General features: G+C 41.3%; 4 protein-coding genes across 5 annotated transcripts; 2 read left to right on the top strand and 2 right to left on the bottom strand.

The window, feature by feature from the left end:
• Positions 1 to 5,071: 5,071 nt before the first annotated feature.
• LOC120710433 lies at positions 5,072 to 6,597 on the top strand. 2 transcript variants are annotated; one of them, XM_039996121.1, is made up of 5 exons: positions 5,072 to 5,360; positions 5,445 to 5,486; positions 5,582 to 5,626; positions 5,727 to 5,789; positions 6,495 to 6,597. In XM_039996121.1, exons 1-5 carry the CDS (start codon positions 5,312 to 5,314, stop codon positions 6,530 to 6,532), a joined length of 237 nt encoding a protein of 78 aa, XP_039852055.1. In that variant the 5' UTR covers positions 5,072 to 5,311; the 3' UTR covers positions 6,533 to 6,597. The 2 variants fall into 2 exon arrangements, with proteins under 2 accessions (XP_039852055.1, XP_039852054.1); XM_039996120.1 differs by having other exon boundaries at positions 5,072 to 5,486.
• Positions 6,598 to 10,441: 3,844 nt separating this feature from the next.
• LOC120705759 (glutamine--tRNA ligase-like) lies at positions 10,442 to 16,546 on the top strand. The gene is made up of 22 exons (XM_039990264.1): positions 10,442 to 10,735; positions 11,336 to 11,383; positions 11,496 to 11,567; positions 11,682 to 11,781; positions 12,195 to 12,290; positions 12,463 to 12,524; positions 12,609 to 12,710; positions 12,792 to 12,884; positions 13,007 to 13,159; positions 13,243 to 13,298; positions 13,610 to 13,787; positions 13,918 to 14,115; positions 14,194 to 14,292; positions 14,382 to 14,513; positions 14,639 to 14,775; positions 14,890 to 14,989; positions 15,071 to 15,166; positions 15,299 to 15,399; positions 15,506 to 15,611; positions 15,745 to 15,834; positions 15,924 to 16,053; positions 16,152 to 16,546. Exons 1-22 carry the CDS (start codon positions 10,592 to 10,594, stop codon positions 16,247 to 16,249), a joined length of 2,391 nt encoding a protein of 796 aa, XP_039846198.1. The 5' UTR covers positions 10,442 to 10,591; the 3' UTR covers positions 16,250 to 16,546.
• Positions 16,547 to 16,709: 163 nt separating this feature from the next.
• On the bottom strand, positions 16,710 to 20,666 carry LOC120705761. Its single transcript, XM_039990266.1, has 12 exons — positions 20,362 to 20,666; positions 20,184 to 20,236; positions 19,996 to 20,061; positions 19,784 to 19,883; positions 19,315 to 19,382; positions 18,659 to 18,760; positions 18,299 to 18,388; positions 18,036 to 18,110; positions 17,914 to 17,946; positions 17,677 to 17,751; positions 17,227 to 17,280; positions 16,710 to 17,106 (listed from the first exon to the last, which is right to left on the bottom strand). Exons 1-12 carry the CDS (start codon positions 20,408 to 20,410, stop codon positions 17,002 to 17,004), a joined length of 870 nt encoding a protein of 289 aa, XP_039846200.1. The 5' UTR covers positions 20,411 to 20,666; the 3' UTR covers positions 16,710 to 17,001.
• A 242-nt stretch (positions 20,667 to 20,908) lies between these two features.
• LOC120705760 (FACT complex subunit SSRP1) lies at positions 20,909 to 27,349 on the bottom strand. The gene is made up of 16 exons (XM_039990265.1): positions 27,151 to 27,349; positions 26,097 to 26,282; positions 25,588 to 25,693; positions 25,375 to 25,511; positions 25,147 to 25,230; positions 24,973 to 25,064; positions 24,759 to 24,867; positions 24,586 to 24,672; positions 24,385 to 24,477; positions 22,750 to 22,947; positions 22,492 to 22,643; positions 22,259 to 22,412; positions 22,084 to 22,182; positions 21,820 to 21,987; positions 21,488 to 21,566; positions 20,909 to 21,349 (listed from the first exon to the last, which is right to left on the bottom strand). The coding sequence occupies exons 1-16, from the start codon at positions 27,202 to 27,204 to the stop codon at positions 21,228 to 21,230; spliced, it is 1,920 nt and encodes a 639-aa protein (XP_039846199.1). The 5' UTR covers positions 27,205 to 27,349; the 3' UTR covers positions 20,909 to 21,227.
• Between the last annotated feature and the right edge of the window lie 33 nt (positions 27,350 to 27,382).

A 27,382-nucleotide genomic window follows, 5' to 3' on the forward strand; every position in this document is an offset into this window, starting at 1 on the left:
CAAAATTATATAAGATTAGAGCCCGGTCCTTTTAGGACCCAGCCCTTAGATTTTCTAGTTCAAAATTTTGGACCCTTTACCACCCCTAGGCACCGGCGGTCGGCGCACTGGCGGAGCTAGGTGGAGGCCAAAGTAGGCCATGCCCCTACCTCACCATGCAAAAACTCTATTAGATGAACATTAATTTTGACACTGTTTATTAGTTTAGCACCTCAATTACCAAGGCTGCCCCCCTTAATTCTCTGATCTGGCTCTGCCACTGGGCCGGCGACGGCACGTAGGAAGACAGAAGTTGAGAGAGAGAGTTAGGCTTTGGAGTGCATCCAAGGGATTAGGTCGTTTGCACGAATCTCAAATAGTGGAAGGTGAGGAAGAAATTTTTTTCCAAAAAATGTATTGGATTCCCGGCCCATGTCTCCTCCATCCATGCATGCACAGAGCCCACAACCGAGACCGACAATGCGAATTCGGCCAGCGAGGCGAGACAATGCGGATTCGGCCCAGTAACTGGAGGTGCAATATTGGTGATATTACACCTCTAGAGCTGCCACTGGTGTTCTCTTGCAGGATTGGCAACTACTATCTTCTTTGTATTTTTCATTTTTTCTTAATCATGGAAAAAGGCTACTCGACTCCAAACAAGTAAATTAGAATCCATCCAAAACAAAGGCAATCATAATTAGATATTATTTCGTGTGCATGTAGCGATAACTTGCATGGTGTTCATGCAGTCCTGATGGCAGATATTGTGCAAGCTGAGGTAGGTTTCGCAAGGGCTGGTAGTTTGACTTAGCGTGGCTGGAGACAATTTGCTCCCGCACATGTCTGTCTCGCTGATTAACTCGATATCATTTTTTTTTCCAATTCCTTTATATGTGAGGGGATAACATCATCGTGCAACAGTTCAGTGAATCAAAGGTTAATTAACTCTGTTGATTGCTTTAATGGTCAGCGAAAATTGTTTTGCCGACTGACCGGGCAGGACGTCACTAATAAATACTCACTCCGTTCCAAATTATAGGTCGTTTGACTTTTTTAACCTCAAGTTTGATCGCTCGACTTATTCAAAAAAATTATGCAAATATAGTCAAATTTAAGTCATTCTTAAATAACTTGTATTGATAAAGCAAGCCACAACAAAAGAAGTGATATTTATACACAAATTTTTGAATAAGACGAGCGGTCAAACTTAGAGTTAAAAAAGTCAAACGACCTATAATTTGGAACGGAGGGAGTACTTTCTCTGTCCATAAAAGAATGCAACTCTCGCTTATCGAAATAATTCTAAATTTGACTAAATTTAGTATGGAAATATATCTCATAGTTAATTTAATGATACTTATTTTCTACATAAATTTTAGTGTTATTTATTTTATATAAATCTAGTCAAATTTGAAATTGTTTGACTTCTCGATAAGTGAAAGTTGATTTTTTTTGGACTGAGAGAGTATATATATCCATCGCAGATGATTTGCAATCTGCTGTCGATGATAATGTGTGTCGTGGCGTGGTGCCTCTCCACCGAGCACGGTGCACGTACGACAAGTTTTGGATAAATAAAAGAAACAAAAAACCTACCCACTCAGCCATAGGCGGAGCTACATAGAGGCCAACCTGGGCTACGGCCCCCTTCCTCTATACAAAGCATTGAAGACGTAGGCTACATGCACAATTACAGGCAGCAATGCATCATCTTGGTAAGAGAAATACAGTCCAAAATAAGCTCAATGGAATGTATTTATGCTTTGGCTAGTTAATCCCTATCAATTGTGAAGCCCAATTACAGCCCAAATATCTATAAAACCATGATTCGACTCCCTTCCTTTTCATTTTGCACACATTGCTGCATCAGTTACTTTTGGACGTGTTCATAGCTGGCGCCGGTGATGTTCAGAGAAAAAAGAATCTAAGCACTAGTTGAAAGGCCCTTGTTTGATTTTGGTAATTGAGTGACAACTTAGGTGGACTAATAAGTATTTATGTTGAGATACACAGGTGATTAGTCCACACAAAGACACTAGTATGAGCAACATGTGCCATGGAGGAGAAATGGCTAAGTGTTGAAGCTATACTCATATAGTGTGATGAAGGAACTCATTGCATATGAGACATGACATGGAGTCATGTGACCAAAGTGGAGAAAACCAAGACAAGTCTTGGCTTGATGGACCGGTTGCAATGGTGAAGGGCAAGTCAAGGCTTTGAAGCGAGAGACCACGAGGCGGTGAAGCTTAAGCAAGACTTGGCACCGATGGACCGAGGCGACGGTGAAGAGCGAGCAAGGTCAAGATCGACGGACCAAAGAGGTCATGTGATTATATGGAGTGGATCATATCATTCAAGGAAGATCAAGCCAAGTGTTGACTCATGATGATGATCAAAAGGCTTGACGGAGTTTGGTGCTTGTGTGGCATCAAAGATGAAATGGAATGCGCAAGGCAAAGGTATGACTTGTAGGGCATTTCATTTCACCGGTCAAAGGTTGTGTAGAGAAGTGCATGACCGGATTTAGGATAGATGGCCGTTCTATCAAGAGGGGCAAACTTGTTTGCATATCGGTCATCTAGTGCCACTTGAGCGATCTAACATTGCGATGTTGCTAGGATCGAGTGATGTGATGAGATCAAGTGAAAATCCTTTGAAAAATGTTTGTGAAAATACTAACAGACATGCACATGATGGCGTTCACTTGGTGGTGTTGGCACATTTGCAAAGGATAAGGTGTTGAAGTTGATATTGATCAATTTGGGAAGCAAGAAATGTTTTTCGGTGTTCTAGACTAGGTTGGCTCCTGGAGTGGAATACTACTTTGATCCATTATGTTTTGAATCAAATATTCAGTTGGGTTGTATAGTCCTCTGAACAAGCTTTCCATAGAGTCCAAGATCACCTAATTTGGACATCGGAGCTAAAAGTTATGGCCGTTTTACCGATGTTCGTTTCTGCTGGAAATGTACCTGAGGACGGTCCGCTTCTGAAGGGCGGACGGTCTGCCATTGTCTCGTTTGGGAATGTACAAAATTGTTCTTGGCTCTAGATGGTGGTCCAAAATGAACTGCGGACCGTCCGGTTCTTGGGGGCGGACAGTCCGCCTTTAAAACCTGAAACGGGCACAGAAACATAGTAGTTCTGTCTTGGGTGTCCAATTTGTACTGCGGACGGTCCGGCTCTTGGGGCGGATGGTCCGTCTCCTACTGAAATTTTTGGGACAGAAACCTTGTAGGTTCTGGTGGTTTGCATGAAGTGAAGGGCGGACGGTCCGCCCAAGGGGAGCGGACGGTCCGCCCCTCAACTTTCAGTTTGCCCAGAGACGCTGGCTCTCTGAGTGTTCGAAGTGTTTGAATGGCGGACGGTCCGTCCTAAGGCGCGGACAGTCCACGAAGGGCTCTAATGGTCGACTCTGATACGTAATCATTGTGATTCTAGCCGTTGGTTTTGAATGGCGGACGGTCCGCGAAAACTCTGTTTTCACGGGATTTGAGTGTAATGGCTAGTTTAGGGCCTCCCTCTATAAATAGAGGGTGTGGCCGGCCATTTGAGATGCTGAGCACCTTGGGGACTTGGTGTCCTTGTGGAGAGTGCTTGGGAGCCCTCCAACTCACTTGTGGCTAGTGCTAATCATATTCGCTAAGTAAGAGAGCGATTCTAGTGCGTTGCATTGAGAGATTGCAAGAGTTGGCACTAGGTGATCGAGTTGCAAGTCGGCGGTGCTTGTTACTCTTGGAGGTTGCCACCTCCTAGACGGCTCGGTGGCGTGTCTCCATCGTGAAGCCCACAAGAAGATTGTGCGGTGCTCCGGAGAAGTGATTGTGAGGGGTATTATGCTCACCCCACGGGAGCTGCGAAGAGCAACTCTAGTTGAGCGAGACACGAAGAGCAACAAGTGGTCCGGCCGAATCATGTGCTAGAGCTCGGTGTGAGCACTCCACGTGGGAGAGTGTGACTTGAGAGTCACCACTAGCAAGAGGATCGGTGGCAACCTTGGAGCTTGTCTCAACGGGGACTAGCTTGGTGGCAACCAAGTGAACCTCGGGATAAAATTCACCATGTCAACTTTGTCTACTCTTCTCGGTGGTTTGCATTCTCCAAATTACAAGCCTTATATTTACATTTATATATATCTTGTGCTTGTGTAGTTGCTCTAGTGATTAGTTAGCTTGTGTAGCTTGCTAATCATCTTCTTGCTTGTGTAGCATAGAAGTAAAGATCATAGTGTAGCTAATTATCTTGTGTAGTATAATTAGTTGCCGTGCCTAGCTTGTGTAGCTAACTAAGTTTGAGCCTTTGGATTTGGATTGTGTATCCTTGTCTCTTGTGCATCTAGTGAGCTTAGGTTGGCTTGTGCTTTTACTCATTAGAATTGTGTAGGAGCTCACCCCCGGTGTGTGTATTACTCGTGCTTAGATTTGAGTGATCTTGCATTAGAATTGGTTAAGTGAGCTCTAGTTAGCCCGGCACTCCTTTTGTCTTGTGTAGGATTTTTTGAAGGTGTCTTAGAGTTATAGTTGGAGGAGTAAAGTCTTGGCTAAGCGAATAGTTTCAATTCCGCATAAGTTTCGATTAGCCGGCGCAATTAGTTTTTAGAAAGGACTATTCACCCCCCCTCTAGTCCGCCATCTCGACCCTACATTAGTGCCGACCATTGAACTTGCCCGGCCCCTCCTAGGTATCAAGGCTGGCTCCGCTACTGCACTCAGCTCAGTTAAATTTGGGCTTTAGATTTCCAAGAGAGAATTCAGACCTCCTAACTTTTAGACTTGACGGGCCTTATATTTGGTAGCTGTTAACAAACCCGCCCGATACGCGTCTATGAGACTAGCCCAACGAGCAATAGCCTTAACATCAGACTCTAGAAAAGTTTCGGTGCTTCCAAGAGACCAGAAAGGCAGAAAAATACCACAAACACTATTGGCAATGACTCTGTAATAGCCGGCCGTATTTTATCCGGTTGAACGGCCGATGGATCCACAGTCTGTCATTTATCCAATGAGCCTGACGCCCTGGCCAACCATGTGCGCCTGACCCACCGGTCCCACATTCGAGAAACTGGAGACCGCCCCCCGTCCTCTCACACGCCTGTTCATTTCATTTCCTCATCCTCTCTCTCTAGGGTTTCCCTCTCATCCATCCCCTCTCGCATCCACAGGCTAATCTGCTCGCATTCCCCACCATCGGCGCGAGCAAATGGATCCCTGCGGTGTGGTTTTGAAGCACGGATCAGATCTAGGTGAGTATTTCGCCTACTCGCCTGCATCATCGGATTCCATGGCGTTTTGATTTTTTTCGCGTTTGTTTCTGGTGGGGGTCATTGATGCAAGTAACTGGAATCGGGAGGGGTACTGGAAGGGCAGATCAGATAGGTGACTTCATTCCCTTCGCACATCTAATAATCTCTCTCCATCTCGTCTCTGATTTGGATGTTTTGTTTTGTGCAGAGACATCAGCATCTCACGAGATTGGAATATGGTGGTGCATGTCAGAATCAGGTGAGCGACACCCTCTTCCCCTGCGCGGCGTGAACCACACAACCAAAACCTCACTCACACCCCATCTCCTCTGATTTGAGAGCTTTACTGTGCAGAGACATTAGCAGCTCATGGGGTGAAAAGTGCAGATTCTGAATCAGGTGAGCGCCCCCACCTTCTCGCACTATCTTTTTTTGCTGTGACTTGGATCTCTGACTACTTTTTGGCTTTGATCCCTCTCTGATATGGTTTTGTTGACAGATTCCGATGAAAGGAGCTTTGTTGACAGTGGAAGGATCTCTACTAGAGGAAAAAGCGCACATGGTGAGTAAAATAGATCCCTTCCCCCTCTCCTCTATTTTTCAGCATGTGCTCTGTGATTTTTGCATCTCTAGATTTTTTGTTTAGCTACATTTTGTTTGTGGTTAGTTGGGTGATGGGAGGAGGTAGGGTACACTTGGCTAATGATTGAATAGAGCGTGAGTTCTAGTGAAATTAAATCATAGTTTTGTACTGACGAAGATTTCTTGCTATTTGCATCTCGCTTACTAAATTTGTTGCTACTCACTTGTTTTTTTACTTTCGATAAACAAATACTGCAAAAAAAACACTAATGTGGCTGATTTTTGTTAAACATTTTTGTTGTTAGATGATGTGTGGTTTACTATGCCAAGAGTACTGAGGCAGCAACAAGGCTGTTTGTGACATCACCTAATGTGTTATGTTTTGAAAATAAATCTATCATCTGGTATTCTTTTGTGTTCATGCATTTTTTCATGTGGTGGGTTCTGAATTAGGCAATAATACCTTTTAGGTTCAGGCAAAATCATGCATTTTCATTTTGCAATTTTATTGAATATTCTTACATCTAAAGCATTTTTTACTGTCGTAGTAGTATGTGATTTTGAATTAGGCAAAAATACTTTTAGTAGAAGGTAAATTCATATATTTCGTTAGGCAAATTAATTGAATCTTTTTTACATCTAAAGCATTTCCTGATTTTCAAAAATTTTGTTCAAATATGTGAAGGTTCAAAGAAACAGGACGTGGGCTCGATTGTTTTCTGATGTTTTTGAAGCAGTGGTGAGTGGAAATCAGAGAGACCCAAAGAAGGGTTGCACAATAAGGTGAATCCACCTCTCTGCCTTTTTCTTCAATTTTGCCATTTGTTTCGAGTTATATATTGGGAACTCAGAATTTGAGAGTGAGATTTTTCGTGAACAAGTCAGTCTCCGGTGGCACTGGACGGCAACATGCTCGAGGGGGGGGGGGGGGGGGGGGGTTCGAAACTCCTTTTCTCGTAGATCTGCATTTTTGCATCAGTGGTACTTGGATTAGATCAGGGTGTTAGGGTTGCCTTAACTTTGATTTGATTGAAGTGAAATGTGCAAGCTAGATCTAGGAATTGAGAAATATCTCAAGAACATTTACAATGCGAGTGATCTTTTACTGTTTCAATGCTTGGTTAGAGAGGTGCAAATCTGATTTCTGTTTTGCTAAATGATAATTTAATCAGTGAGCTAGGCAACCTAGTGCACTTATTTAGGCAATTCTTCTGATTTCATATACTCAACTCAAAGCATTTATCTAGGCAATAATGTGTTAAGAACAATGCAACTCAGTGCATTTACTTAGGGTTCTTGTTTTGCTAAATGATAATTTCATCAGTGACCCCAGGCAATCCAGTGCATTTATCTAGGCAATTCTTCGGATTTTATATATGCAACTCAATGCATTTATCTTGTCAATTCTTCCGTCTTTGAAGTAAAATGCTACTTTTATCAAGTCAATTTTTTATTTTGTCTTTTGTAAAGTCTGTTTGTGCAGCTCTCCAGGTTATTGTTATTCTGTAGATCCAGCAAGTTTGTTTCTGATTTAGTTCAGCAATTAGATAGTAGCAGATCGGTTTTGCAGCATATATTATTGAAATTTTATTTTATGTATGGTTATATTGCAATACGAAGACATGTTTTATCTGTGACCTACATCTCTGTTGATCTTGTCTTATTATTAAATCTGCATATTACTGAAACATTTTGTTCTATACAGCTGAACCTGATCATGCTACTGGCAAGAATGTGGAAAGACATGGGTATAGTGAGTGTGTACACCAAGCCGCAGGGTTTAGCAACGTTATTTCTCGAATCCAATTGTTCTTCTACTGTATGTTCCCTACCCCTCTATGTTTTTTCACCCCAAAACCTAATGAAAAGAGCATTAATCAATAATCTAGTCATGGCCTTCGACCTGGGGCAAGACCTTCATCAGGTGCTCCTCCAGTTTGTTACTGCTCGATCTACATGCCTCTGCACGCCGGAGGAGTACCTCGCCACATACGTCATGTAGTACTACTGCATCATGTTCCTGAACTCGTCCTTGCTCATTTAAATCTGTAGCCTTCGTAACTGTGAGTGAAAAAATACAGAATTACATTGTTTTGTTTTTCATTTGTAATTTTTGTAAACCAGAGTGGTGGCTTGACTAAACAAGTACAAAACTATATGTTGGATGTTTGCGACCCACAAACTTTTCTACTATCATTATCATAAGCATTTAAAGAAAAATAGTAGGCATTTAAATACGATTCCGATAGCATTTTAAATGTTCAGTTCAAGCAATTTTCTATCATTTCACATGTATCATGCGATAGACTCTCCTTTTATCCAGAACCAAGTCTTTTACATCATTATAATCATATGACAAATAGATTATGTTCCTATAGATGAATAAGCACAAGACTTTTTTCTATATCATCAAAAGTTCCTTGCTCATTTCTCTATACATTTTGGAGCAATGTGACTAGGTTGACTTGCAAATCCTGCACTTTTTTTTCTTTCCCTTTGCCTGAACATTCATCCCTTAGCTAGCATATTTTTCCCTTTTTTGGCGCCCTTTAACTTTTGATTTTAGTGGGTTGATTATGTTTGGCCATGTAGTTGCACGACAAGCATCAACTGGATTAGGAGGTTATGTACATTTCTTGCCTATTTTTACCTAAATATTTTACTTTCATTGGCAGTAAATGTTGTTTAGATTAGGCAAATTATGCACTTTGTTAGGCAATAATATGGTTTTCAATTACAAAATAATGTGGGTAGAAATTTCAATAACATATTTCCAAACTAGGCATAAATATGGTCATGAATCAGCTAAACACTGCTCATCAGGTCATATAGAACAAGCAACATTTCCTTTTCATAAAAAATCAAATGTTTTTCAGAAGTATTCAGTCTTGTTGATGTTTTTACTCCTGATACTAACTGCACTGGCTATTCCTTTTCACTAATTCATATTTCCTTTCCTCCTTTTCAGTACCACAAAAGAGTGTCTAGAAGTTGATATGCCTTTCTTTTTGCCTGCAAGTTTCTTCAGCGGATAAACACTATAATGCTCTACATCTGTAAGGCTCCTACCATTTTTGGGGTATATCCATAGTTTATAGTTTTCAATTTTTGATCCATAATGAAATAAAGACTTTCTATTTTTCCTTATAGCTTTGGTGTTTGGTGGCCAGAAAGTCCATCAGATCAAAATCGGCAGCAGTTTAGTTGCAGCTCAAACTTGATTTTATTCATGTGTATCTTGGTATTAGTTGTAGTAGCTCCAATCATTTTATTTGCTCAGTACAACAGTTGAGGCAATCATGACGTGTATGCTGGTAGTTTTGAAATTTTGTGAATGTTTTGAATTTAGATGGGGTGCAACTTTATGAATGTACTAATTTGCCTACAATTTTTTATAATTTTGCTTATGAGGTTTCAAAAGTTGTGTTTTGTCATTGCACCTGTTGAAACTAGATGCAAGCAAATTAGGAGTGGTGCCACGGTGGTGCAGGTTTGATTTTTGGTGAAAAAAATTAGCTGTGACCAGTGCCAACTTTTTTCTCCTAATCTGACAGTTTTTTTGCCAAATAAAAAAAGCTAGTAATCCTCTTTACCAAAAAGGGACGGGCCGTACGGCCGGCCTAAATTACAGTCGGCCGTACGTTAGCCTAGTCCAACACTATTTGCGCATAAAAAATATCGCAAACGCCACGAGTCGTTATAAGATATCTAAGAAAAATTACAGCGGTGCAGACCGATATGCTCTTGATGTGTCCACTGAAAAAAAAGGATAAGTTACGGCCTTGCAGCCTTGCAGGGAACCAGATCCGGCTGTTGGTGGGTCGACATCGGGCCATGGTTTCTGAACAGATGAAGCAGAGAGTGAGGTGACGAAGTCCACCGACCACAGCTCACTCAAAAGCCTCCTAACTGCATTTCCAACGCAATAGAGGTAGAGTCCTATGGTAGCGACCGGTTTCTGGCAAATTTACTATCGGTGGTCTTCTTATTGAGTCGGACGCGACAGATTTGGTTTCTAATTCTGACAGGCGATGCATTGTATTTATAATTCTCCAGGCAGTATGCAGTATGCCGCTGTTAGTAATAAACTTCAGCCAAACTTCACATGCCTTTGATTGGAGAGGCGGATGAAACTATAGGATACATACAAATTCCTTCTGAAAATATCTTTGTGTATCACACTCCATCGGTCGCTTTCAGTTTGGACATCAGTCTCGACGCCAGAGAACTGAGAGAAGAGAGATTCTAGCTACGTGGTGCACTGGTGGATTCTGGAATCCGATCCCGTGGATTCCGTGGCAGCCAAGTCCATGATCCGGTCCGGGCGGTCTTGCTTCCAAGGTCAACCGCTCCCGCGTAGCAGTACTTATCTTGGAACTCAAGTTTCTCCAAACTGAAAAGGTGATCATGGCGCCCGCATTATATTCGAACGGCCCAGATCACACGGCGGCTCCACGAAACACCACCAGCCGACGATCCCAGCCGTCGCCTCGCGTTAACGGAAAGCGGAAGCCAGCACAACCCGTCACACACCGGGTGACGCGCATGCCCACGCGCCCCGTGCTGGTGGGCCCGGCCTGCACAAGTGGGCCTCGGTATATAGCCGCTAGTGGGTGTGTGACTTGGGTTTAGTCCAAACCCACGCCCCTCCCCTCTCCTCTGAATCCCAATCGCCCCAAAACGAGGCACGAGCTCCTCTCGCCGGAATCCTAAACCCTAGCTCGCTCGGGCGCGCGTCGAGACCGCTCGCCGGAGCCGGGAGCGGGAGGGAGGGAGGAGGAGATGGGCACCGGGGGAGATGGGGAGAAGTCGGCGCCCGCGCTGCCGCTGGAGGCGCTGCTGGCGCTCGGGCTCGACCAGCGCACCGCGGAGAACGCGCTCGTCAACAGCAAGGTCACCGCCAACCTCGCCGCCGTCATAGCCGAGGTCAGGATCGCTGTCCGGTCTCCGCTGGTGGTAGTGTCTATTGTTGATGTGGAATTTCGGGGATTTTAGCTTGTTCCGGGTGTGGGATTTGTTGGCAGAATTATGGATGCGGACTAGGTGCCCATTTTTATTTTATATAGATGCACCTTATATATGATATGTGTTTAGTAATTTTGGTTCCTAATTTTGCAAATCTGCTACCGACTTCGCGTTTTGTTGCAGCACCATTTGGTCCGTGCTTCAGTGCTTGCTTGATTTCAGCTGTACCGTCTGTGTGATCTATTTGATGCTTCGCCAAAAGTTTTTCTAGGCTTGTCTTGTGCTGCTACATTTAGCCCTTTTCCCTACCTATAAACCTGTTTAGATAATGCCACAGTACTTTATGACTTGTCCAGTGGAACTTGTTATTTTTGTACATGATGTGATTTAGGATAGGAATTCGGACATCATGATTGCTCATGCTAGTTATTAGGGTCGCCTTCTTCATGAACTTAGCATAACTGTTGATGTTATCTTATTGTTGTTCTAACATCTTGCACTGCTAATCTCTTGAAAACATGCTGCTTTGTCCTGTTTAATTAACTGGTCTTACCTCAACAGGCTGGTATAAAGGAATGTGACAAATCAGTTGGCAATCTTCTCTATGCAGTAAGCACCTAGACCAATGAATCATGCGTAATCTATTAGTTTTGGATTTTTTACAGTAGTTGAGGATATTTTTTATATGTAACTCCTAAGGCTGAACTTATGTGTGAAACAGGTTGCCACTAAGTACCCAACTAATGCACTTGTTCATCGTCCTGTCCTTATTAAATATGTCTTGTCAACAAAGGTATGCCCCCTGTTTTTATCTTTGAATCCTTTGTGTTCGTTTTGTGGGTACCAGCATAGTATTTTCTTACTCCAGTCACTGTCTTGATTATGTGAACATGAAATCCATTTTCAGATAAAGAACCCTGCACAACTAGATGGTGCTCTATCATTTCTTTCTAATACTGGTCCTGATTCTCTGGATGTCAAGAAGTTTGAAGAAGCATGTGGTGTAGGTATGTTTCCTTTGAATGACTGCTTCTGCCAGTTATAATATGTGCTATACATAGCTCTTAGAATTTTTTGATGCTGTGCTGGGTTTATCATTCCTCCAGTACTGAGGATTTGTTTTATAAATATGTTTGCTGATTGAGAGGCTTTGCTGCTGCTCTGCTATATCCTATATGTTTGCTGATGCATTATACATTTTCCGAGTGAATGTGAAGCTGGAAGCTCTCACAGGAAGTGGTTTTGCTTAGACTCTCAATACATTTTATTTGAAACACTAGACGCTATGAGAATAATGATTTCATTGAGAAGTTTGACTATTGGATAACAAACGACACTACTTTTGCCAATACCCAATAGTTTATTCATAGTCCATATTACTTGACCATCTTATAACTAGGACACAATGCTGTGCCTGCAGGTGTGGTTGTTTCTATTGAGGAGATTAAGTCAACTGTTACTGATGTACTTGAGGAGAATATGGAAGCTATAAAGGAGCAGCGGTATCACATAAATGGTTCGGCTTCCAATCCAACCTGCATGATAAATTGCAAGCAAATTTATAATCTAAAATACGCATTATGCTCACTGTTTTATGTCACATTGGATGCACACACACTTCTAGTTAGTTTAGTAATTTACTAATGGCTGACCATCAGGACTAATCCTTAATCTCGTCCTCTCCTCAGTTGGTACCCTATGTGGACAGGTTAGGAAGAGACACCCGTGGGGTGATGCTAAGGCAATAAAGGTGCAAAGCAATTATCTATACAAAATGTAATTGTTCGGGCTGTCTTTTATTTATTTTTAACATCAGCATATTCTGCTTGTACAGGAGGAAATTGACAACAGGCTTGCAGAAATACTAGGCCCGAAGACAGAAGCTGACAATATAAAACCAGTGAAAAAGAAGAAGGAAAAACCGGCAAAAGTTGAGGTTGGCAAGCTGCCCATCCAAGCTTACAGTAGTTTGGTTTGATTTATTGCATGGCTTCGTTATGGTTTATGTGAAATGCAGGAGAAAAAAGATGCAGTTGCCACTTCTGCTCCACCATCTGAGGAGGAATTGAACCCATATACTATATTTCCCCAGCCAGAAGAGAACTTTAAGGTATGCTCCACTCTTCTCGGACATATAAGTCATAATTATACACCCAAGCACCTTGGTCATTTTGTTAATTTGTTTTTTCCCATCACATTGAATTTACTTCAGCGATTTTTTTTATGATTTAGGTTCATACAGAAATATTTTTCAGCAGTGGAAATATATGGAGAGCACATAACACAAAAGAAATTTTAGAAAAACATCTGAAGGCAACTGGAGGAAAAGTGATGACCCGTTTCCCACCAGAACCTAATGGATATCTACATATTGGTCATGCCAAGGTTTTAATAATCTCCATGAATGCATTTCCATGCACACCAAAATTTTAAAATTGAGGTATCCGCTTACATGCTTCATCATACAGGCCATGTTTATTGATTTTGGGCTGGCGAAGGAGCGAAATGGTCACTGCTACCTTAGGTAAGGAGATTTCCATTGGGAATGGTTTCCTCTAGCAAGTTTACGATTCCTACAAATGTTCATGGCTGTTAATGCTGCTATAGGGAGTATATAATTATTGTATAGAATGCATTAGAAGAGTTCCTTCTCATCTTTGTCCTTCGCTAGTTTTATGTCGTAGATCATGGAAATTTATGCCTGTATTGTTTACACGACATTTACTTACCCTACATTTCTGCGAGACTTGTGCTTGGTTTTTACATGATTTATAGTTTGAAGTTATTGTTGTTGCCTCAGTTCCTTTCCATTTTTTATGTTTGTTTGAATAACAGGTTTGATGACACAAATCCAGAAGCTGAAAAGAAAGAGTATATAGATCACATTCAGGAAATTGTCCATTGGATGGGATGGGAGCCCTACAAAGTAACATACACGAGTGACTATTTCCAAGCTTTGTATGAGCATGCTATTGAGTTAATACGGAAAGGGCTAGCCTATGTGGACCACCAGGTACATTCGACTTATTTGATCCAATAGTAATCGAAGTGCACATGACCTGTGCCCTCGTAGGGAAAAGGATATTTGTGTTGAGTCCTTGAGAAATAAAATGCCTGCTTAGTAACTTGTATATACTTACCAGACTGCTGAAGAAATCAAGGAGTATAGGGATAAGAAGATGAATAGTCCATGGAGGGATAGGCCAATTGAAGAGTCACTGAAATTGTTTGAAGACATGAGGCGTGGGTTGATTGCTGAGGGCGCAGCAACTCTCCGAATGAAGCAGGACATGCAGAATGAGAACAAAAATATGTCTGACTTAATAGCATATAGAATAAAAGTAAGTGACAACGCTCATCTATAATAATCTAATTCTCGTAACACAGAACACTAGAATTCATTGTTTGTACACATACAGTTCACCCCTCATCCACATGCTGGCGACAAGTGGTGTATCTATCCAAGTTATGACTACGCTCATTGCATGGTGGATTCTCTTGAAAACATCACACATTCGGTAATTTTCTTTTTCCTTTTCCTAATAGTTTTGAGCTGGGTTAACAATAACTTGGGAGGAACTAAGCGTGTTTATTTCCTTTTTGTTAGTTGTGCACGCTTGAGTTTGACATACGTCGCCCTTCATACTACTGGCTACTTGTTGCCTTGGGCCTCTATCAGCCATATGTGTGGGAATATTCAAGGCTAAACATATCAAATACTGTGATGTCTAAAAGAAAGGTAAGTCAATGAAGCTAAATGAGAAGAACAATGCTATTCTAGTTGATGTCATGATGTGTTGTTACTTGTTACTAATAATGTCATTATGTCATATCATTGTCCATCTGACCTTGTTCTACTTGCAGTTGAATCGACTTGTGACAGAGAAATGGGTAGATGGGTGGGATGATCCCCGTTTGTTGACATTGGCCGGACTCCGGCGACGGGGAGTATCATCAACTGCGATTAATTCGTTTATCCGTGGAATTGGGATAACAAGAAGGTACAAATACATGAATTGCTGTTGTGCACATGGATTGGTCTATCCATAATTACGTAACTATTGACACCTATCATTTTGCTTTTCTGAATGTATTTTTTTGTATTTTGTATACAGTGACAATAGCTTAATTCGAGTTGACCGCCTGGAATATCACATCAGGGAAGAGCTTAACAAAACAGCTCCCCGAACGATGGTTGTTTTGCGCCCTCTAAAGGTTTGGTGTTCAGTTCCTGTTTGAGATCACGCCATCATTTTGTAGTCCGTTATCCTCATTGTGTACCTTTTTTAACTTCAGGTTGTAATAACCAACTTGGAAGAAGGAAAAGTACTGGATCTAGATGGGAAAATGTGGCCTGATGCTTCTGATACTGATGCTTCCTCCCACTATAAGGTGCCTCTCATTTTCAGTGTACAAGAACAATATCTCTTGTTGCTGTGTATCAATTTAAAATGCTGCGTGAAATGTGCTATAAGGAAACCAAAATTCTTACTCATAAATGCATCACATTTTTTCATTCTGCAGGTTCCTTTCTCAAGAACTGTCTACATTGAGAAAACTGATTTTCGCCTAAAGGACTCGAAAGATTACTATGGTCTAGCCCCTGGTAAATCTGTCATGCTAAGGTACCCCCTTTTTTTTTTGAGAAAGTTTATCTGAATCTACCTGCCTATCTATTTCACCTGCTCTATATTTACAGTAATATGACATTTTTTTTCCTTTGGTTGCTAGGTATGCATTCCCCATAAAATGCACAGATGTTATCTATGGTGATAGTCCTGATGATATTGTCGAAATTCGAGCTGAATATGACCCTTTGAAGACTTCTAAACTTAAGGTAACAGTCCACTGGAATCTCTTTGAAACTGTGTGAGCTAGATTCTGCTATTTGAACATTTTGCACATAAGATAAATCTAGTTGGGATACTTGACTTCATTTAGATGATTGACTTGGCTTGCAATTCTTACAGGGTGTTCTGCACTGGGTTGCTGAGCCGACACCTGGCGTCGAACCGTTAAAGGTGGAAGTTAGATTGTTCGAGAAGCTGTTCATGTCAGAGGTATTGTGCGGCTTACATTGTTACTGCTATTTCAAGTGCTTGTTACACTGAAAGTCACCTTACTGACATTTTTGTTGATCTGCATCTAGAATCCCGCTGAATTGGAGGATTGGCTGGGGGATCTTAACCCGAACTCAAAAGAGGTGATAAAGGATGCTTATGCTGTACCGTCACTTGCCACTGCAGTTCTGGGTGACAAGTTCCAGTTTGAGCGCCTTGGTAATTTCAGAACTAGACAACCTACATATGCTTTTATATCATTCATTCATTGGGTTTTCTCGACTCAACTAATCAACCTACCTTGGTTCTGGTTTTAGGCTACTTTGCTGTGGATACCGACTCCACGCCGGAGAAGCTTGTGTTCAACAGAACAGTTACCCTCCGTGATTCGTTTGGGAAGTCTGGACCCAAGTGACTTCTATCTAATTTTGAGAGCGTCGGTTTTGATTGGGTGCAGACTGCAGAGGCGCACCTGAATCACCTGATCCATACAATTTGTGAAGCAAAATGATAGTGTAATCCATGATCACAGTTTTTTGCCTCTCTCCTTGTGAAATGTGCATGTGAATGCAGCTTGTTTGCTTCGATTGAAATCTGATTTTGTATGATCGTATTAGTGCTGGTGTACCCAATTTGTGCAAAAAGCTACAAATACATATGATTTGGGATGTCAGCAATCAAAAGCTACATATATCATAATCTGGGACATCAAGGTTAGTTTTTTAATTGTTAATTGAAAATTAATTTGGATTGTTTCTTTTTCTTTTTGAGACAATTAGCGTGGCACTTTCTATACCGAGCTTAGGTTGTTACTGACTGTCATAATGAAGTCGCGGCAAAAACTATCCCTTAAAACTACGGAAGACAAGCAGCGAACAAAAGTGTGTGAATAAAACGACACATCATATACTACTAGCGTACGTACAAAAGTGTTTGAATTTTGAAATATGTATATGTCGCATGCTTTGAGGGTTAGAAAACTTGAAGATCAATCGCGTGATGGCAATAGAAAAACTGGCACACTAAGCGGCAAAATAAACCACCAGGACGGGACATGCCATCTCACTTCCTAAATCATCTAATCTACCATTTTACCTTACTCAGAGCTGTACAAAATTTGGGCAAGGAGTGGTTAAGCGCATCCGTTGCCTTGATCGTACTCTCAATCTAAGGCAGGATCAGACGTGCCGAGCTGATGCCCGTTGACCGAAGCATTCTTTCTGATCCAGGGCTCGCTGATTCTATCGCCAGCAGTTGCCCGAACCCCAGACCCTGTTTAGAAACAAAAATTTCCACGTGAGCCTCCAGCAAAATAGAATAGTTCCTTCTATAATAACGTCAGTCATTTTCAGAAATCGTTCAACTAAGGAAAACATAAGCGACATAACTAACCGGCAACTCTGAGCTGTTGTATCCTATTCGCCTTACTGTTCGTTGCAATCCTTCCTGCACCAACAAAAAAAAAAAGAGAATAAAAAACTGGCCTGCACACACGCTGGTCATGCTCCAGGACTCATATCACTTTAAAAAAAACATAAACCGAATTTCTTCTTCTAATCTTTATGACAGTTCTGCATTTGGCAGCATTATCTTGGCATGGAGAGTTGGAGAGTTTGAGTTTTGTAGGTGAAAGCAGTTGATATATCACAAATATACTATAGGTAGATCAAGATATATAGTGGGGTTGGGAAGGACAATGAGCTGGCAACAAAATATAATTGAAAAACAAGTCTAGCACAATTCGTATTCTTTTACTATCTATATGATTTTCTAAAACAACAATATAGGTTGCGTGGTGCAATGAACTCCAAGATGTTGGCACAAGAAATAGGGGATACATACCAAGCGTTCTGGCAGCTTCTCACCCCTTTGTTCTATGAATTTGCAGAGATAATCCACGGCCGCACATGAATAGTTCTGTTGATAAGATATTGTTAGTCATCAAGGAAGAAAAGACAGTATTTTGCTGCTCTTTGTTTATATCATCCATTAAGGGGAAGATCATGGAATACTTTACTTCCACGGTCTTACAACAAATTGAAGATAATGCGAATGCTGCTAAAAAAGGTAATAAGTTACCTGTTTTGCTTCAATTGAATCCATCTTTTCATCCTGCAGAAACAGCAGATAAATGTATACTAAGACAACTACAAAAGTGAAAATAAGAGCGAATCAAATGCAAGCTCTGCTCAATTGCTTACCAGACCGACGACCATATTTTTTATTTTATCCATGTCTGATCCAATGCTCTTGATTTTCAACTTTGCACCAGTAACCTGAATGAAGGGGGCATATGAGATTACAAGCACTAGCACATTCATATTAGCAGGTGACAGGTGAATCCATAATCGATCAAATATGGGAAATTAGTCAAAAATAACTTCACATTGGTGCACGGACATCCACACCAGTTGTGGTTCAATAGGTGTACAATCTTCCAGGATTATGAAAGTTCAAGAAATACCTGATCTTTTATCTGGCCAGAAATCTCCTTCTGCTGCTCCAATTTATCATCCACATGCTGAATGCGCTGGGACAAGTGCTTTTTAGCGGCCTGCACAAGTTGGCATTAAATACATTTAGATTATTTGAGAATCCCACAAGCTACTTTTGAAGAGTACAGAGCCTCAAAATTCAAAATAACATTGAATTTTGTTTCTAATTTATTGATATAATACTTCATTTAAATCTTAGTTTAGCATCCAACTAATTTATTGTGGCACAACATTATCTAGAAGCTTATGCTGTTAATCTTCATCCATTCTTAACAATTACGGGAAATTACATGCTGACTTTGCTAGGAAGGGATGCTGTTAATACTTACAGCAAGAGAGCCCTGCACTTGATCCAGATGCTTAGTCATACTTGCAACAGCATTAGCCATATTGCGCTTGGTGACATACATAAGGCCAGAGAAGGTGATACCCTGAAAAGTATGCAGGTACAGAAGTTGTGGTTAATCAAACAAGAACCACTAACACCAAAATGTACTCAACCAGAACAGAATAACTGAATAAGCTCAAGTAAATAAAAAATAGCTTAAAATAAACTATAGCATTTGTATAATGTAACTATGTATACGGTATACAACAATGACGTCATCTAGCTAGGTTTTGAATTTCATGAGACTTCATATAGTTCAACGAAAAGGTACACATACTTCATATAGTTCATACATTTTTTTTTCTTTTTGGAAGGAGCAACACCTGACACATGTGTTTTCTGCTATATCAAAATGCACATGTCCCGTGTTGTTCATTAAAAAAACGGCATGCAGGACTTTGGAATTAGATCACTATGCCGAATTGTAACAAGCATGTACTATGTGACAGATAAATGCCACTTGGAAGGAGGTGAAACTTATTTCCATTTCTTTGCTGAAAGAAAAGTAATGGTGACAACTATCTGAAAGCATAGAGGTTGAGGAAATAAAAATTTTGTTAAAGTCACTGGAACTGTCATTGATTAGTTCGGACTTACATTCCACCACATGTAACAGTAGCTGACTGCACCAACAGCCACAACAGGTAATATCAAAGCTGATCCGACTGCCAAGAGAAGAAATGAGGGTTTTAATCATTACAAAACATAAACAAAAGGCAGGTTTATATTCACAAAATAGCTAGTGCGCACAAAATTTATTTATATTCATGCACAACTTTACATCTAATATGCAGTGCAGGCTTATGCTGACACATGCATGTCTGGTACAATTACAGAAGAGATGTTCAGCTTGTTCGCATGCAGTGCAGGCTTATGTTGGCACATGCATGTTTGGTGCCAAATTACAGAAGAGATGTTCAGTTTGTTTGCATTTGCATGCAGTGGATTTAGTAAAGGACGACGATTCAATGCATGCTAAGACAGGATTGGAATATTGGATGGTAAGACAGCAAAACTAAGTGTGGACAGAAGAAACAATATCTCAGCGCAGCTGAGTTCGACATACCTCCGCCGTTGCCCATATCCATCTGAATAACAGCGTTATTATTTGACGCTAGTTGACGAACATCGCTAGCCAGCATAGCAATTTGGGACTGCAAAGCCTCCTGCAACAAATCGGAGCACAAGCGCACAAGCCATACGGGGGGTGAGGAGATCGATCATCAATGAACACTGCATTGTAGATTCACAAGCGCAGCGTTGGGCGCAATGACGTACAGCAGTGGCGTCGGCAACGGCTTCCCCCGATCCCGCCGCGTCCGCCCCCTTCTCGCGCGCAGACCCCTGCGAGACCACCACCAGCACACGCGCGCGGATCAGGATTCAGCGCACAAAAGCATTGATCGAGAGCCAAAAACCAAATCGATGGAGGAACCAGTCCGTGATTTCTAACCACACGCACGCACCTGAAGCTCGGCGAGGATTACGGCGACTTTGGTGGTGCCGGCGCCGACCACCCCTGCAGCGCACGATCGAACAGAAAAAAAAAAGTGAGGGAAATAAAGCAAAGCAAGCGGGCCGGCGGCGAGCGGGTAAGAACCGAAGCCAATGAAACCACCGGCGTGTATGTATGGCGTTACGCACCGGCGCCGATGAAGAGGGCGGCTCTCAGGCCGGCCTGCGCCATCGCCATTGCGAACCGCTAAACCCTAGCTTGCTTGGGCAGGGGGTTAAGGCGCCGCACGTTTTATCGGGGGGAACTCGGATCGTGATCACTGATCAGCCCGGCGAGAGTTCTCTCGCCCCGATCGCAATTTGTACAGCGAATCGAGCGAGGGCCGCGCGCGCGTCCACGACGGACTCGCGGCTGCGGCCACTTCCGAACTTTCTCCTGCCTGTCTCTCGCGGGTCAGCTCGTCTCAACTCTCAAGCCGTTATTGCCGGCTTAGCGCCACACGGGATTTTTTTCTTCTTTTTTTGATCAAACACGGAAATGAAAAAAGATTACAGCTACCACAATACTTCATGGTGTTTCAACTAGATCCCACCTTCCTTCCAACTTAAGTTGGACTAGAATCTATTCCAGTTTTCGAGATTTCGGATTTTGGATTAGTAGGGATTTTCACCAAAAGTGTCCAGGGCAATAAACATGGCTAGCCAGATTTTCACCTAAATATTGGAAAAGTGCAAATGAAAAACTTTCAAAACAAAATCAACTCTCATAAACCAGGTATGCTGATTTTACACAAAACTCACTAGAATATACCCGTACAATATTTGCACTGCATAGGTACGCTACAAGAAACACCTAGCAATGCTGAGTAGTGCCCACCGGCGTACACATGGTACAGCAATTTCGTCTGACGGCAACAAAGCCAACTGCTGTTTACATATATATCACTCTAATTTCAGTCAGTGCCCACTGCCAGATCAGATGAGATAGTTTCAGGTCACGAACTGCACCAACAGTCAGCGATTTCCTCCCACGTCTCAGGCGCATGAGTGTGACTCTAGTCAGACTCATTGCCGGAATCCACATCAACTGGTGCCTCACCACGATAGACAGCGGATTCCTTTTCATAGCGTTTCTTGTCAACCTGGGCCTGCTGAATGTAAGGCTGCTTCTCTTCACCTGCTCATGACAAGGAACGAGGACATCGTAAGCACACAAAGGATATCTTTCTAGCTGTAAACATAACAGAAAACATTGCAGATAGCACTAGCATTATTACTCAAAGCAAATATAATGGAGAATGGCCTAGAATCTTACTTGACATCTTTTGCCACATTTCCCCAAGCTTCTTTGCAATCTCAGTTGTAGGCAAATCAGGGTTGCTGTTCTTCATGTTCTGCATCATGAAAATAAACACTAAACTTCTGTTTCAAGATCAGATATGTAGCATCTATGGATAGTAAGTTTCTAGTATTGGAAGGTTTCTGCTCTACCATCAGTGACAAATATCTTATAAACAAAGAATTTACATGTTACAAAGTAACCTGCTATGTTGCTCAATTGTTTCTTAAAAACAGCTCCAGATCAATTATATCATCCTTGCCAAATAGAATCTACTATGCTGAGAATTATTAACCAAAGCAACTTACTCCTCGCTCGGCCATTGAGAAATACATGAATGGCGTCATTGCCCTTTTGGGGGCATTAGGATCTTTTTTCTTCTTTGTTTTTTTCTTCTCTGGACCATCCTCATCCCGGCCTTTAGGCTTCCTTTTCTGAACAGGCTTTGAACTGCTTGCTTCCTTCTTGGATGATTTCTGGGGGGGGGGGGGGGGGGGGGGGGAGCAATAGCACATTACGATAATGGCTTCACGCTTCAGGCTCACTACAGGTCTAAAGCAACAATAAATTACCTCCTTTTCACCACCGCTATCACTAGCGTCTGAGTCCTCATCACCAGAGTCATCAGTAGGAGACCCACTGTCATCCTTATCCGCAACAAAATCTTCGTCCTAACATGAAAATAAAGAATAAGTAAACAGGAGGGCTCAGTAACAAGTCAACATCAAGAAAAACAGAGCACAATACCTCTTCATCACTTTCCTCATCCCCGGCCTGATTTTTAATACGCTCTAGATGTGGGTCAACAGCATCATCATCAGTGTCCCGTAGAACATCTGTAACTACACCACTTGTACCTTGTCCATCTCCTCCAAGGTTCATTATTTTCATGTTCTTTCCACTAAAAAAGATTGTTGGAAACAACACATAAGTTTTCGGTACAACAAGAAAGATGATGAAGCCAATAAAAAGGAACATACTTGATGAAGTTGAAGAGGTTGTGATATTCATTCCTTTGGATATTTCTGAACAGATGTTCTTGGTCATTTTTCAGTTTGACAAGGAGGTCAAAATAGTGAGATGACATACTGGCACCCCCAGCACCATGCCGTTCAAATTCAACGAATTCAATCTGCATTGAGTATGGAATGGGTATGAACATCAGTTGCTATGATTGGACACTCAGCAATGCATGAAAAGTATGATCACTAGCTTCTACCACAAATATGAACCAGTACCTCCTCATGCAGAATGAGTGTAGGAGGCTTTGGCAGGAAGAAGAAACCCTTCTCAAGTGGATACAAAAGTCCATCTTCAGCTTTGAGTGAAGATTTAACTGCATATCCATCTTGGCAACTTCTGAAAGAACCTGGTCTTGTGACTTTAGCACCAGATAACCCACGAAGGACTTTGGTAAACACCTCATGTATTAAACCCTATGGATAAATCGAAAACCCAGTGTAAGAAAAGGATAAATTAACACTAAAAGTGTAGTTTTCAGTAAAGTATCAACTGCATACTTGTCCCCCAAAAAACACTATAACTGAACCTGGAATAACAATAGATGATCAACCCTTAATTGAGACCAAATGACATGAGGATTAAATAGAACTAGGCTACTGTAATCCAATAGATGAAAAATTGACTGAATAATAAATTTAAGGATTTCCAAAACTTAAGCACTACATTGGCACACATTTGAGGGAGGGAGGGAGGGAGGTGATGGAGCCTGGATTGACCAAGAAAAGGAACAAATTAACACCAAAAGCATGCAGTACTGTATAAAAGCAGCAGAGGATAGAAATTCAGAATATTAATGTTCACCCTTCGACCATCAAACTGATAATCTCCATTGAATATCTTTCTACATTTATAGCAGGACATAAGTTAATAATTAAACCAATTCCCTCCATATCTAAAATAATATGTTTTAGACTTCTTCAAGGAGAGGCAGAACATTACTATTTGTCCCTACTAACTCCATCTCTCACAATGCCCAATGGCTTCTTAAATTCGTTTAATTCAGATCATAAATTGCATATGAGCATGAAAAAGCATTCAGTCCCTCATAAGTCAGCTATTTTGATATTATAAGTCATTAACTTTTTTTCCCTCAAACACACAGGAGAGTTGCGTATCAATATATTAAAGAAGGACGAAAATGGGGGAATCCCCGAGTTACAGAATTTGGGGCCTGTAACCCACCCTGTGCATCAGACCAATTATAAGTCATAACTAGACCATTATTTTGATATGGAGAGAGGTGGAAGAGTAGTTCTTTTGTCAAAAAAAAAGAACTTTTTATTGGAAGGGATTTTTTAAGGAACCTCTTTGCTCAAAGTTATTAACGACAACGTATATTGGAGCGAATACTGAACATGAAGAAGGTAAACTTAAGAAGATACAAACATAGTTTGTCTCAAAATGATCCAGCACCATTCTTTTAAATGCAAGAGGCTGTTCCTATGACAACATTTAACCTTTCCACTATTCTTAATGCAATGATACGCAGCTCTCCTGCTTATTCGATAAATTTTTGTTTTGATAAGATAAAATATCATAATATTAATTAAGTGCTTGCTCAGCTTCAAATCCAAAATAAATTTTGAGTGTTTGACAAAGGTGTAATGCAATTATTAAGAAAGCATTAAATGCAAGATGCAAGATATTAATAGAAATAGTTCACACGTGACTACAATAAAACATCCGTCAACAGCATACATAATGCTTGAGATGGAGTTCTCCAAGCTCAGAAAAAAAAATTCGACATGCGCCTTTGATGATTTTATCTTGCAAGCTAGATTTCAGATTTTTACTGGAATAAATCAAGTCAACAAGTAAGCAGTATTCTTTCAAAGTAACAGATACCTCACCTTGTAAGATTCCTCAAGCCTATCTTTGTATTTTTCAGCCAGAATCTCTTTACTCAATGCCAGGTCTCTTTCAACTACCGCCTCTGTCTCAAACTGTTAAGATAAAAGGGAACAGATTAGTCTATTCAAAACAAATCCTGAAACCAATGGTAATGCAACTACAAACAGCTAAACATCATGAATTTTTTTTCAGTACAATACCTGAATAACAATGTGAGGATACAATGTTTGCCCTTTACGGATTGGTGGATCAAGAGTGATAACAACAAACGTATGAGGATTGTTTGACTGCAAAACTCAGCCATGCAATGAGTTTAGTTACATGTCAAAGTATAATATCATGCACAGTACAACACTGTATACAAGATCAGAACCTTTGGCAAAAGAAAGAGGCGAACAATGCTGCTGTATTGGATTTTAAAGTCATTAGCTTGTCCTTGGAGTCGCAGAAATGACAGATGAAGCTCAACACTATAACGTCCTCTGTATTGGGAAAAAAATCATTAGTTTTTTATGGAAAGTATGAAACATATAATCCTGAAAAGTCATCTTGTGTTTCCCATAAGATAAATGGTTCATATCTTCCACCTTGGTGTAAGAATCGCAATTCCTTCAAAGGTGACAACTGGCTCTTCAGAGGAACCAACATCGGCAAACTTCAGTATAGTCTCCCAAAGAATCTAAAGAAAATGGTATTTCAGTGGTTAGTATTTGCAACTTCAATGTGTTCCATTTACACCAGTGCTGACTGAGCAAACTTACATGAGCCGGAGGGCGATTCTCATCCCCGACAAATTGAGTATTTGAAGTAGGCACATGAAAACTTATATCCATGAGCGAATCTTTCTACAACCATGAAGGATTAACATTTTTAGCACAATACTTGACGATGTATACAAGAAGCAACAGAAATGACAGTAATAACAAAACCAATCTAGTATTGGATGACAATTTGGCAATGTGAGTGGAACCACTACAACTACTACAAACCTCATTGGCCCCAGTAGTATCATCATGATGAAACTCTAAGAGAACATCTGTTTTTCCTTGCATCTGGGTTTGGGCAACATCTGGTAGAGACACTTCAAATGCTTGCTTTGAACCAACCATGAAGGTAAGCATGTTTTCTACAGAGGAAAGGATGACAAACATCAAAATCAAATTGAGCAAATGTTAAAATAAATTAAAAGGTCGCCCAATTACCATCTATATCAATCCCTCCCCAATTGTGACCACTAACAGAAAGCTGCTTTTCATCTGGTGTGACGCCCATATTCTTTTGTATGAAGTTGGTCAAACTGCTTACATCCTATGCAAGAAATGACAATATCAAATATTTTTGTCAGGCAACAATAAAGGGCATACATTAACCTCAACAGTCATCTTTACTGACAAGTAAAAGCATACTCCCAGAAATAATTGATAATATTTCAAGACAATAATCTAAGGAAAATCTAACAATTGAAATGTAATTTTGAATTTTCCATATGGGAATAACACAGTGCTAGTCATCCGGTAATGTGGACTGACAAAAAATCCTAGAAAATTGAACAAAGTTAGCACTAGTTTAAACTTTTTTAGGTTTTGCGTCAAACTAACTTACTCTAATTTTATCCGAACATTGTATCTAGACTCAAGATAGCCATTCTCAAGATCACAGCAGCCTATCAACATCATTAATAAAATACATGGCATTAGAGGACAAAGGAAACCTGTTCACGGAAGCCAATAAACCTGTAGAACAGGCCATCTTTAATCCTGACTCCAAGTTGATATGCTCTTGGGACTTTCATCCATGTAACTGAGGTTACATCAGCTTTGTCAATTTCAATGGTCTTTCCTCCACCTTGTCTCTTCCATGCAAGTCCACCAGAATGCACTTTAAATTGACCGGGGTTCTGCATAGGTGCAAGAGTCATGAGATTATGTCAATATTCCAAACATTCACAAAAGGTAATAAATTCCTAAACCATTCAAGAACAGACACAGGTGCACAAAACAGTAATAGATTTTCAGGAAGGCATAAGTGCATGACATGCGTTTAAGTAAGGTTCATAAGTACAAGTATAACATGAGTGGTGCAAGCGTTACAAGTACTAGAAGATCTAGGTTAGGGCAAACATAGGTCTATACATTGAGATGAATGCACAAACCATATTGGCAACAGGTCAAACACTAATTGTGAATCAATGGAAACAATATAATCACAGAATCTAGCACCTTGGGTGTGCTTTCTTTTAATGTCTAGGGATGGGGAGCGCTACAAAGGCATCCTATTGTATTGTATTCTGCTTGTAAGGTTCAGAAACACAACAGATTTTGTAACTCATTTCCTACCATCAGTTATCGATGTTCTCGTATTCTGCAGCCGCCCAGCCTAGAATAGACTCATAACTCCCAAAACCACCCTAGAAATATAAGGTTCTGCATAAAAACCTCGGCACGAATTGGCCATACAGAAGCCACAGCAGCGAAATCCAGCAAATCAGAGGAAACACCCCACACCAAGCACCGGATTCAACGAAATAAGCAGAAAAACAAAAGCCGGGAAAATTTTGGCCTAAAATGCGGCGCAAACCCTAAACCCGACCAATACGTAGCCGCAGGTAAATCGTCGGGAAAATATTGAGCCGACAGGTTCAAATCGAAGGCTAATTGGTGAGTCGCCAGCGACGACGTCATCTCGCAGTAGCCAATTTTGGAGCGGAACCCTAGAACCTAGCAAACGGCGGCGGCGGCGGCGGAGGAGGAGGTGGAAGAGCTTACCGTGCCGCCGCGCCCTCCGAGGAGGATGTTGTTGAAGTGGGGGCCGTCCGTCATCTCCGCCGACGAGGCGCCTTGCGGCCGCCGCTTGCTACCTCCCGCGCCCCGCCTCCGCTCGAGCTCCGCTTCCCCGAGCTGGGGGCCAAGTCCAGAGGCTTCGCTTGCTGCGGTGCGGCTCTGCGGAGGAGGTCGAGAGGGGAAGAGCGCGCGGCGCGGCGAGAGCTGTTCTTATAGA

Source organism: Panicum virgatum, chromosome 5K (genome assembly GCF_016808335.1).
Source record: "Panicum virgatum strain AP13 chromosome 5K, P.virgatum_v5, whole genome shotgun sequence".
In the NCBI taxonomy this organism is placed as follows: domain Eukaryota; kingdom Viridiplantae; phylum Streptophyta; class Magnoliopsida; order Poales; family Poaceae; genus Panicum; species Panicum virgatum.